This window comes from Azolla caroliniana, unplaced genomic scaffold (genome assembly GCF_043228905.1).
Source record: "Azolla caroliniana isolate FFs.n. ecotype wild unplaced genomic scaffold, voAzoCaro1.0.p SCAF_7, whole genome shotgun sequence".
In the NCBI taxonomy this organism is placed as follows: Eukaryota; Viridiplantae; Streptophyta; class Polypodiopsida; order Salviniales; family Salviniaceae; genus Azolla; species Azolla caroliniana.
This window is the reverse complement of record NW_028230442.1, coordinates 2,901,560-2,913,576: the sequence shown is the minus strand read 5'-3', so window position 1 is coordinate 2,913,576 and position 12,017 is coordinate 2,901,560. Positions and strand designations below refer to the sequence as shown.

The 12,017-nt window shown below is 41.2% G+C and overlaps 2 protein-coding genes across 3 annotated transcripts; one reads left to right on the top strand and one right to left on the bottom strand.

Moving 5' to 3' along the window:
* The first annotated feature begins 511 nt into the window (after window positions 1-511).
* Window positions 512-3,836, top strand: HCEF1 (high cyclic electron flow 1). Of its 2 annotated transcripts, none has more exons than XM_087322289.1 (3): window positions 512-1,303; window positions 2,392-2,898; window positions 3,611-3,836. In XM_087322289.1, exons 1-3 carry the CDS (start codon window positions 629-631, stop codon window positions 3,680-3,682), a joined length of 1,254 nt encoding a protein of 417 aa, XP_087178415.1. In that variant the 5' UTR covers window positions 512-628; the 3' UTR covers window positions 3,683-3,836. The 2 variants fall into 2 exon arrangements, with proteins under 2 accessions (XP_087178415.1, XP_087178416.1); XM_087322290.1 differs by having other exon boundaries at window positions 513-1,303; window positions 2,389-2,898.
* Window positions 3,837-5,624: 1,788 nt separating this feature from the next.
* Window positions 5,625-11,161, bottom strand: LOC147861540 (phospholipid-transporting ATPase 1-like). Its single transcript, XM_087322404.1, has 7 exons — window positions 9,331-11,161; window positions 8,902-9,223; window positions 7,623-8,454; window positions 7,381-7,504; window positions 7,073-7,292; window positions 6,479-6,943; window positions 5,625-6,326 (listed from the first exon to the last, which is right to left on the bottom strand). The coding sequence occupies exons 1-7, from the start codon at window positions 11,159-11,161 to the stop codon at window positions 6,131-6,133; spliced, it is 3,990 nt and encodes a 1,329-aa protein (XP_087178530.1). The 3' UTR covers window positions 5,625-6,130.
* Window positions 11,162-12,017: the final 856 nt, after the last annotated feature.

The following is a 12,017-nucleotide window of genomic DNA, read 5'->3' as shown; positions in this document are numbered from 1 at the left end:
TTACGAGACTTGTTTAGTTTTTTTGCTTCTCACATCATATCGAACCGTGCAAACCTTCCATGTTTTCGGTCTCATGTGGCTTCAAGATCCTTTTTGGCTTTGAGTCTCAAGTGTCATGTGAATCCTCATGAACCTATTTTGATTTAATGTGTTGTTGTATGTAGGGCAAAGCACGGTAGAATTTTGAATCCGCACCCGATCCAATAGAAGAGGTATCAAAATGAATGGGAAACAAAAAGGGGAAGAAAATGGGAACTCTTAAGTTAAAAATGTAATGAGGATTCAGGAAAGCAAAGGAATGACAAAGACCAAAATTTATAGAAGAAAATGAGAGAGAGAGAGAGAGAGAGAGAGAGAGAGAGAGAGAGAGAGATTTCATTGTGGCCAATTGTGTGCTTTTGCCCAGAGAGAGAGAGAGAGAGAGAGAGAGAGAGAGAGAGAGAAACATGGATAGATTGAGGCATGAATTGCAACCACAAAAAGAAGAAAGAAGAAAGAAGAAGAAGGAGAAGAGACTGATGCCCCCCAGTGGATATGCCACCAAAGAGATGATAGTCTAAAAGGAAGAAACATTAGAAGAAAGAAAGAAGGAGAGTGGTGCAGAGTAGAGCAAGAAAGTAGAAGAGCTATGGCAATCACATCCACTGCCGCATTCGCTTCGACACAACTCTCATCGTCGAAGTCATCACTGGTTTCCTCGGCATTCCATGGAGTGTGGAAGCATCCAAGTGCCAGCAATGGCAGTGCTTTGAAACCACCCATGTGTCCGGCATCCGTAAAGAGCATCCGTTCCGCGGCCGTAAGTACCACGGATGAGATCAAGGAGGCTGCATTGAAGAAGAAGAGCGGTAACCAATACGATATACAGACTTTGACAGGTTGGCTATTGAAGGAAGAGCAGAAGGGTGTTATCGATAACGAGCTCACGATCGTGTTGTCAAGCATCTCGCTGGCTTGCAAACAGATCGCGTCTCTAGTCCAACGCGCTGGGATATCGAATCTCACTGGGCTTCAGGGAGGCGCAGTGAATGTGCAAGGGGAGGATCAAAAGAAGCTCGATGTCGTGTCGAATGAGGTCTTCAGCAGTTGTCTCCGGAGTAGCGGAAGGACAGGTATCATAGCCTCGGAGGAGGAGGATACACCTGTTGCTGTCGAGGAGAGCTATTCGGGAAATTATGTGGTGGTGTTTGATCCACTCGATGGCTCTTCCAACATCGATGCTGCCGTCTCCACCGGCTCCATCTTCGGTATCTACAAACCCACCGAGGAATGCCTTGTCAATATCGATGACGAGGACTCTGCGGTAAATTGTTTCTTTTAAACACGATAAGTCTCAGAAGTTCTTGCACTATGATTATCTGACATGTTTTTGTAGGTTAGGACTTAAACACCACACTTCCTTTTGTAGGATCTAATATCATGTTTTTGTAGGCACACTTCCTTTTGTAGGATCTAATATCATGTTTTTGTAGGCACACTTCCTTTTGTAGGATCTAGTGATTATAAGCTTTTGTAGGATTAGGACCAAGCATTATGGGTTTTATAGGCAAGATTTCATGGGGGGACATCCCTGGGGGTTCAGGGCCCGACCAATAACCAGGTGATCTAATGCACCCTCACTTGCAAGAGCTCAGATGAATGTTGACCATTGTCAGAAAACATAAGAGAGCATTGGGCTCTTCTTGCATTTTGATAGATTGGACTATAGTTTTTAGGAACCTTTTGATGGGAAATTGCTCGTTCTAAATTAAGAAAATGCATTCCCATTGGGGAATCTATTACAAATGATGATGTGATTGAACGTAACTTGACTTTGTGGATATGATCCACCTCGACTCATGTGTGATTGGGATTCAAACACAATGTGATGGTCTTCAACTCAAAGTTACTTGAACCAGGCATCTCCAATTGGCCCGAAATTGAATTTAAGCTGGTCCTAACCAATCATGAGCATGTATAACACTAATGACTTTGAATATGAGGAGGATATTTCACTTGGGAGCAACCAAATGAACTAGGGTTTGTGATAATCCTTTTGGTTACCTGTAGGTGGTTCAGATTGTCCAGAAATCTAAGAAATATGTAACATCTATCAAGTTTGAAAAACAAAAGGTATTGCTAACACATAAAGGACATGTCCATCAAACGTGGAGAAACTGTCTCCTCTACATTTCACGCAATGAACCATTTTATGCCGTGTAAGCATCCTTAATACATTTGAAATAATACCAGAATCACAACACTCTACTGATCGCGTCACGACACATTAGTATAATCATGCATGTAGATTTATGAAAGCAAGTGTTGTTGGTGTAGGTCCTTGATAAAATCGATTTCACATCCATATTTGGGGATGCTAATTAGGTGACATTTATATGATTATATCAGCAGCTGGACCAACAAGCCCAAAATTGCATCGTAAATGTGTGCCAACCGGGGTCGAATCTATTGGCCGCAGGTTATTGCATGTACTCAAGCTCAGTGATAATGGTGCTAACTGTGGGTAAAGGTGTGTATGGATTTACCCTTGACCCATTGTACGGAGAGTTCGTATTGACCCACAACAATATCAAGGTCCCAAGCTCTGGTTCCATCTACTCCTTCAATGAGGGAAACTACCAACTTTGGGATGACAAGCTCCGCAAGTACATCGATGACCTCAAGGTCCCAGGACCCTCTGGTAAGCCATATTCTGCTCGTTACATCGGTAGCCTCGTTGGCGACTTTCACCGCACACTACTTTACGGTGGCATTTACGGATATCCGGCTGACAAGAAGAGCAAGAATGGCAAGCTCCGTCTCCTCTATGAGTGTGCCCCCATGAGCTTCTTGGCTGAGCAAGCTGGTGGCAAGGGTTCTGATGGCTCTCGCCGTGTCCTTGATATCCAGCCTGAACAGGTGCGTCCTTTCTCTATCTCTCTCTCTCTCAATACCAAAGAGGATGCACAAATTTTTCATGTTTTGTTTCATAGATTGGTTTTGGCCTCCCCTAGAAATAAAAGAAGTTATTCCTTTATTTCTTTCTATCCCTAAACCTCTTGTTCACCCCATACCATTCATAGAAGGGAGATATGTCAAGTAGCTTATTAGAACCAGGTAAACAAAGATTTGAAAGTGTGCACCCCAGGGAGCATAAAAGAGATGAGGGTGTAAAACATATGTTCTATTTCATACATTGGCTTTGGACATTCATAACAGTAAACAAAATCCGTATTTGTTGGGTCAATTCCCTTATTAACTCATGACATTGCAGAGTATGAAACAAACCAACAAAATCATAATTACATGGAGATGATAGAGAAATCACAATGGTTGAGAATATTAAAGGAAATTCAACCAAAACAATCATATTTTTCACTAACAAACCCAACTCTATGGCCTGTGGTGGTTTTGGACTTCAAACAAACACATGAGAATTCCAACAATACCTTTCATGTGCACAAAACAAGTGTATAATAAGTATGCAAGTGCAACAATACCAGATTATAATAACTATCCCAACTATCATGATAGTTAACTAGTTAATAACTATCACTAAGTTTTTTTGATATCATTTTTCATTAGTTGATCAAATGTTTCATCTAGCTTATTGAATTTTCTTGGCAAATAGGTCCATCAAAGAGTCCCACTATATGTTGGAAGCACAGAGGAAGTTGAGAAACTTGAGAAATACCTTGCTTAAATCTTCATGACTAATGTTTCGTAACTTGTAGTTATGATTGTTTTTTTTCCCAAGCAATATGTGCATTAAGTTCCTTAATGCTCGCACCAATTTTATCATTGTAAATGAAAACAATGTATGCTATGTTCTCTAAGAAAATTTCATTCTTTTTGCAGAGTGCTTACTATTCGTTGTATGTATATACATATAGAGAGAGAGGTGAGAGTTAGATATATTTTTAATTTCCATGAGAGAACAATTGTGATCTACTTCAAAACAAAACAAAACAAAACAAAACGAAGTTGTATAATTAATAACAATAGGAGCACTTGTGATGCTTCTCAAGACAGTTCAGCATCACCCTCATATACTGTCACAATAAAGTACATTACTCTTCTGTGAAGATCTTCATAAATTAAGAATACAATCCTCCAATTGCTGGTAACATATCCAAGGGGACATACATCTGAAGCATTGGCTATTTCATGAACCAATATCCAAGAAGAGAACATGACAAATCCTAAATTAAATCTGAACATCGATCAATGTTGATACGCTTGGATTTTGAACAATGACTTTCAGTGTCCAATGGAATTGATGTTCCAATTTGATATCAGCAAGGGGAACTAATGAAAGATGGGTTATGCATCTTATTCGGTTGCATATAATGCATGTAGCAAATGAAGGAGCCTGATCGAAATCAAGTATTTAGCTTTCTTTTCACATGTAAGAAAACTTAATGAAGGTTGAAGTAAGAGCTTATAATACCTGGACATGCGCCATGACTTTGTGATCCACTACAATAAACATGAAAGCCTAACATAATGAAAAATGAATTTTGGCTAATACATTTTCGCTAACATAATGAAAACATTCCACAACATAATTCTTAAAGTATCACTCAAAGCATATCTAAAAAACATGTGGAAGGTGAGTCTTATTCTTCAACTATCCATATTCACTTCAAGGAAAAAGACTCTATAGCTCATCCTCCATGCACATATTACAAGTGATCAAGGTGTAAACTACCACAACATATAAAGGACATTGTAATCCTTCCAACTAATCCCTACTGCTAATGTAGTTAATGTATATGCATAAAAAATACTAACATTACCTTATACTATACAATCTTACCTTTCTTCTATAACTTTTGTTTTTTTTGGTCGCGTGCTACTTCATGATGTGAAAACTTCTAGGTCTAGGCTTTAACTACATGCATAATCTAAGAGCTTACAAGATAAGCAGCAAACACTTGCATAAGAGCAAATTTACGAAAAACATATGTAACTTCTTGCAACATATGCTGTTAATCGTATGGCATAGGCCAGAAAAAATCTACATCGTTGACATATCCTTGTGGAACCATATATATCATCCACACCTCCTCTCTAACCATTCAATGCAAAAGACAGTCAGCAATGGCTTGCTAATAAAACAAATTCGAGTGATGACAAAGAGTTGTTATTGTTTGAAGTATCTAAGTCTCCTATCTTGAGAGCATTGGCCTTATTTGCATGTTCCGCATTCAACACTGTGTAAGTTTAAGATTTAAGATATTCTTTCTAAGTTAAAATTGATCTTAGTATGATAAACATATTTCAAAATGTTTATATACAAGCATTTTACTGTTTGTACAATTTAAGGTTCTCATGTTGAGATTTACTGGACAGTTCACGTCTTTGAACTGTCTAAATTCTACGTCAACATTCAAATATACATCATTTAAAATGCTTGGTCATTTTGTGCACCATTGAGAATTACACCTCAACAATTCTTCTATTTTCCTATCTAGGATGCGATAGTGAAATTGAGTTGGATAGCTCAAAAAATACAACTTACCTTCTTTACTTGAATTTTTACCTAGACGGCAACCATAACCCCCTATATATCTGCATGCTGGCTAAGATGACATGTTTAAAATTAGGACAAAATTATTACTGCTGGCATTATTTTTGTAGAATTCGGGAATTTTGAGACTCTTTAACAATAAAATTGGTACGTTTCACCTTATAATTACAATTTAATTAGACATTTGATTCATTGTACATAAAGGATGTGTGTGATACACAATTTTTTGAATAACAAATATTGTAACGCCTCTTTTGGATGTGAGGACTCTGTAACAATACAATTTCTGGAAAATCCGAATATACAACCAGCCTTTCATACTAAGTACCCTTTATGGAATCCAATCCATTATTTTCTAAAGATGTTGTACCCCAACCATATATGCTTCGATGACATTTTTTTGTGTGTCTATGTAATGCAATGTGCATATAGTTACTCAGTATCACTAACATTTGTCTCGCCATTTAAGCACCAATTCAGGAAGTTTGGACGAAAAGAATGTAAAAAATCAATACCTGGACAACATAAATTCATGAGATTCTGCTCAGTTTCTGGGCGAGAAACAACTTTATATAACTTGTTGGGTTAAGTCACACACTAAGCTCTTATATCACTTGGCTACGTTTTCTTTAATGATGAGATGGAACTTCGATCCGCATTAAGAAGGATTTCATTCTCTCGGACAATTTGAGCATCTGATGGTTTAAACATCTGTCTGATCATTTTGATAACAAAACGCGGAAGCAATGCAAGTATGACAATCAACACAATATTAAGCCAATAAGAAGCTCTTGAAGCCACATGAAAGATAACCCTACAACAGATCAGTGTACCGTATATGAGAGATAATGGCTAAAATCAACAAAGAAAAGAACAGAAAGCTGTTATAGATATTAAGAGTAAAGTACAGTGTAAGTGGAAAAAATAGATAAAAGAGTTTTAAAAAATGGTGGACCAATGTCATACCAGTAATGATCTTGATTTTCGTCATTGACAACATCAAGCACAATAATGCAGACATATGTTGCAGCTATAGAGCCCCAGAGCACAAGATGAGTAATCCAAGTGAAGTGTTGGACATCCATCCCGAGATGCACATTAACAAGAACAACAACTGATATAATCCAAACACTACCAATGCTCCATATATCAATATCACCTCCCTTGTAAGTTAAATAAGGCACATAGAAAAGGATCATACTTTGCCAGAGTGTGTCAAGCATCGTTAGCCAGAAAATCATCTTATTGTAGCTCTCGTCATTTTGTCCACCCTTATAGAGAGGCGGGTACCTCAGCAATGTTATGGGATCAAGATCTCGATCCAGTATTGCCACAATGATAGTTGGAACAGAGGTATATATAATTGAGTATAGTACTAGGCTCCATTGCGTTATTGCCGGGGATGTCGAAAATGCGGAATATAACATATACCTGACAAGACCATTAAAGTAGGAATTGATAATGATATTAAAGTTATGATGATAGCTACGTTTCTTTTAAAGATGCAGAATGATTTCTGGTCAGCATTAGCAAATCAAAAGAATTTTATATGTAGCTTACCAGAACAAGAGCATTATAAAAACCGCATTTCGATAGAAGTTGTAAAGCACCATGGAACCCAATCGCTGATAATTCAAACGCCCATGGACAAGCAACAGGCGTTTTAAGAACCTAAATTGGCCAAGGGCAAAATCTGATGCTAACACCGCTTGCCGTCCTTCTTGTCCACTGATACCCACTCCTACATCTGCCATTTGAATCATCGACACATCATTTGCTCCTACAATGCAATTCCATGTCCATGAGAAGAAAAAATATTCTATAAATGTGGGACACATTTTCTGAAGCTCTTTAAACCTGGAGCATACCGTCTCCAATCGCCAATGTCATCTCTCCGGATTTACGCTTGACTAAAGATACAATGCCAGCCTTCTGAAGTGGTGCGACACGGCAGCAAATAACAACTCGACATGCTGTTGCAAGATCGTAAAGCTGCAAAAGCAAGCACCAATGTTGGCCTTACATATGTACGAGCCTTAAAGACAATATACGTGATTCACATTGAATCATTAGAAACTCCTTAAAAAGACATATCGGTTAGCAACAGCACCTCTTGCTCTAAGTCTGGTTCAAGGGCATGGACGAGGCTGTTTCCATCAATAATAAGTGCGAGCATGCAGCACGTTCCTTGTGAGCCTTCCATCTCTCTTTCTTGGTTACTTCTCAATTCGTTGTATATGGGCACCGAATCAGATTGTCTCTTCCATTTTTCCGAGCAAGTCAACTCAACTGAACCACTTAATATTTCATATTTTGCCCTATTCTCATAAGGTAAAACATATGTTGCCCTCGCATTTCGAAGGGCAGCTAGGCACCTGTCCTTTTCGCTCTCATTAATGATTATTTTCTTCATATCATTCGTTAGCAATGCACATGAATGGCCAATCGATATCGCTGTCTCTTGCTTGTCTCCAGTTAACACCCAAATCTTTATTCCTGCCTCACGTAGTGTGGCTATAGCATCCGGAACGCCTTTTTGTAACTTATCCTCAATTCCTGTCGCTCCTAGAAGTGTAAGATCTTTCTCGATTACTTGTGCAGCCTCGTTAAGGAGGTGTTGCCGATCCTTTAGAGAAGCATTTGCTTTTCCATACAGTCTTTTCCAATGATTCAGGTCAGTAATACTAAGCTCGCGGGCAGCAACCACAAGAGTCCGCAGCCCTTGTTCAGAATACTGAGCTAGATGAATTTGTGTTTTGAGCAGAACATTTGATTGCTGTTCCTCTTCTATTTCAGCGTTGCCTTTTGCATGTTTGATCTTGTTCAGCACAGTGCTGTCGGCGCCTTTAACAAACACCTTGGTGGACCCATCAGGACACTTGAGCACTACCGACATACACTTCCGGTTACTATCAAATTCGTGCATGCCTAGAACTTCAAACCTTCTCATGGGCATTCATACAAAAGAGAAAAAGTAAAAGATATCAGGAGGCATCGTCTAAGGTTAACCCATAGAAGCATAACGGGGGTTGGTTGTCTGAGATATTCAGGTTATTTCTGTGTTATGTCATAGGTAATCGGTATCAAGTCCTGACTAGCTCAGTTGCCAAAAATGGCAATCCAATCCCCAATGAAACAGAGAAACACTAACAAGATGAAGGCAAAGCTTTACATGCCTACAGTGGAAGAAAAGAGGATGAAATTAACTAACGAAAGATGAAAGCCATTCATTCATTTTACACGGCAGAGACGGAGAGAATAAATATATAGAAATCATTACAAGGTACATCTGAGGAGGAGAGTGGAGAAAGGTACACAATCATTAAATGATTGGAATCAAGGTTTACACATGCATACATTCAAGATGGGGGCTTAATTGTTTTGCTTACTTTTGTGATTCTCCACGGATATCGATGACAAGGTGATTAGATGTCCGCGATAGTAACCTAAATCCATAAGAAGCCGCAGCCGAAACAAGTGCTTGCTCGTCCGGAGATTCACTCTGATACTCCCATGTGAAACAATCATCAGTTGATCCGAGTTCAGTTATCTCCAATTCTAGAGTACCCAAATTAGATGTATCGGTCTCCACTTTGGTGGGAACAACCGTGTTACAAGCTGCAAGTGTGAGGAAGTAATCCAGTATTACGGCCCTTCCCATGCCACCATCCGACACAGTACTACGCAAAATCTCCCCCACATTAGAAATCTCTGTGTCATAAAAGCATGAAGAAGCCACCACCAGGTTATATATACATATATATTAATGCAGTATAAGAAGATCCCAACACAACTTATGAAACCTCACACAGACACACCATTCATCACATCAACTAGCTTGTTTCCGGAACCGACATGGGTGTAATCTCCTCCGAATATACTGGCGTTCCGAAACTCCATTTTGTTCTCCGTCAAGGTCCCTGTTTTGTCCGAGAATAGATACTTGATTTGTCCAAGATCCTCGTTGATGCTAAGATCTCTACATTGGAACCTAGTATCTGTCTCACTATGATACATCTCCACATCATGGATCATGAAATACGATTGGCCGAGCCGAACCAACTCCATCGAGATGTATAACGAGATGGGTATCATGATTTGAAATGATATCAAACTACTCAAGAACGCAAACAAAGCCTCCCCAATAGTACCATAGTAGCCATAGTAATTCTCACTGGTCTTCCCATAGTAAGGAAGGTGTAGCAACTCATCTTTGTGTGCATTAAGCCAAAGTCCCATTCCAAGACCTGAGACAAGGCAACATATAAGAAGAAACACCGATAACCATAATGTCTCTCTATTCATGTTCGATTCTAATCTGCTTCTTTTCGATTGAGCCCCAGCACTATTAAGCATTACCTTTGTCTCTTGGCCAGCATATATTACCACTCCTATTGTCCATGAAGTGTTTTTCAGCTCGCATCCTCGAAGGATGATATTGGTGGGTCCTAGAGGGATTTGTTGTTTCCCATCAATCTCTACATAAGCAGTGAAGCCATATATGTTCCGATTCGGCTTCTCACAAATCACTCTTCCGGAGATGATAGGATGATGATGATGGCGGTGGTGGTGACTGTGATTGCGATTGTCATTGTCATTATGATGGGAGGATTGGGATGATTGGGAGGAGTTTTTGTCGAGCTTGGAGGTCATTTCAAATTGGGAAGCCAATTCAAGCCGGGCATATCTCGTCTTTAGATTTGATTCTCCATCCAAATTGATGGTTTGGACATAAGCTAATCCACTGGGATCACTAGTCTTAAGGAGGAGGAGGTCACATGGTATGGTCTCATGTGCATGTACCTTAACCACTTCTCCAACCCTTATGTGTTTCCATCGCTTGGGGATATACTCTCCATCATCTCGGTTAAGCACCATCGCCAGACGATTATTCTCTTTCTCGTCCGACCGATGCCTGCGCCAGTCTTCGTAGCCATCTTTGACAGCCGTGAGGAGGAGCACGAAGCCGAGGGGGACGGCCGAGGCGTAGCGTGTGAACACGGCGAGCTGCGGGATTTGGTTCAGGCAAAGGATGGTGAGGAAGTAGAGGTAGGAGAGGCGGCGGAATTGCTCGAAGAGGTTGCGGGGGAGGAAGGAGAGGGGGGTGTATTTGCTGGTGCGGACCTTGTTGCCGGAGTAGCGCTGGCCATTGCATTCTTCGTTTAGGTTCTGGGTTCGGTCGGGGTCATGGATGAATACGGTTCTTGGCCGCTCCGCATCAGGGCTGGGGCCGGGGCCGGGGCTGGGGCTGGGGCCCAGGTCCGGCTCTGGGTCTGGGACCGAAGGAGAGTGGCAAGAAGGATTTCCGCTGCCGATGCGAGGAGTGGATAGGGATGTGGTGGCCACAGCCGAAACCGAAGCCGATGCAGAAGCCGATGCCGAAGCCGAAGCCGAGCGAGCAATGTTGGGAACAGGGGATTCAGTTGCAGAGGTGTGGGAGGTAATAGGAGGGGGGGTGGATCCAGGGGAGGAGAAGGATGTGGTGGGGAGGTCCCAGGAGTTCTGCGAAGCGGCAGCGGAGGCGGAGGCGGCGGCGGCGGCGGCGGGAATCTTCTGGGATGGCGATGGCGATGGTGACAGCGATGGCGAATTCGTATAGGGCGGGAGGAGAAGGCGAGGAGGCGGCTTATGGATGGGCGACAAAGACATGGAGAGGGAGAGAGCCGGCGGCGATGGCGATGGCGGCGGCGCTTCTGCAGAGAAGAGGCGGCGGCGATGGCGGCGGCGCTTCTGCAGAGAGGAGGTTAAAAATTCCTTCCTCTCTCTCTCTCTCTCTCTCTCTCTCTCTCTGATTTCCTTTTTCTGGGGTCCTATTATTATTAGTATTATTATTTATTTATAATTATTATTATTTACGGTCTTTATTTATTTCATTCTCCGAGTTTACTTATTTAATCCCTTTCTTTTACAAAATTACAATATTAGACCTCCACTACCTTTGGCCCTCTCCCCCCCCCCCCCCCTTTACTTCTTCACTTGACTTTTAATTGTTTAATAACCTTATTAGCTCTTGACCACAACCCCGCTATCTTTGGACGACCCTTCCCTTCGTTGTCCCTCCCGTCCGAAAAATACTCCCCCCGGAATGCCTTGCATGCCCGAAATATATACCCCCCCCCCCCCCCCCACCTGGCTTGCTCTCCCGGATTAAATATACAAGCCACGCCGCCTTAGTCCTCTCTTGATTGGGTAAACACCCCATTTTTGTTGTAAACCAATTGTCTCATGGGCTAATTTTAATCTTAGACGTCCGTTAACATATTTCTTTCTTTCTTTCTTTCTTTCTTTTTCTTACACATCCTCACACGACCCGAGGAATACACCCCCCGAGGCAAAGATATTACATCGGCACATCTTGTATCAGTATCACCTATTACTCTCTGACCTCTCGTGTCATTTCACTGTGAAATATATGCACTTCAGTTCTATTACAATGTGTTCGGTGTGCACCATACCACACGAGAATGTGGGTGGTGGGCAATGAAGATATATGCATTTGGTATTG

Excerpts from the sequence above, each read along its gene's own strand:
- HCEF1 (XM_087322290.1), top strand. The coding sequence starts at position 629 with ATGGCAATCACATCCACTGCCGCATTCGCTTCGACACAACTCTCATCG. Across the intron at positions 1,304-2,388 it reads TCGATGACGAGGACTCTGCG|CAGCTGGACCAACAAGCCCA; the intron begins GTAAATTGTTTC and ends TGATTATATCAG. Across the intron at positions 2,899-3,610 it reads TTGATATCCAGCCTGAACAG|GTCCATCAAAGAGTCCCACT; the intron begins GTGCGTCCTTTC and ends CTTGGCAAATAG.
- LOC147861540 (XM_087322404.1), bottom strand. The coding sequence starts at position 11,161 with ATGTCTTTGTCGCCCATCCATAAGCCGCCTCCTCGCCTTCTCCTCCCG. Across the intron at positions 7,505-7,622 it reads AACCAGACTTAGAGCAAGAG|CTTTACGATCTTGCAACAGC; the intron begins GTGCTGTTGCTA and ends TTGCTTTTGCAG. Across the intron at positions 7,293-7,380 it reads GACATTGGCGATTGGAGACG|GAGCAAATGATGTGTCGATG; the intron begins GTATGCTCCAGG and ends ATTGCATTGTAG.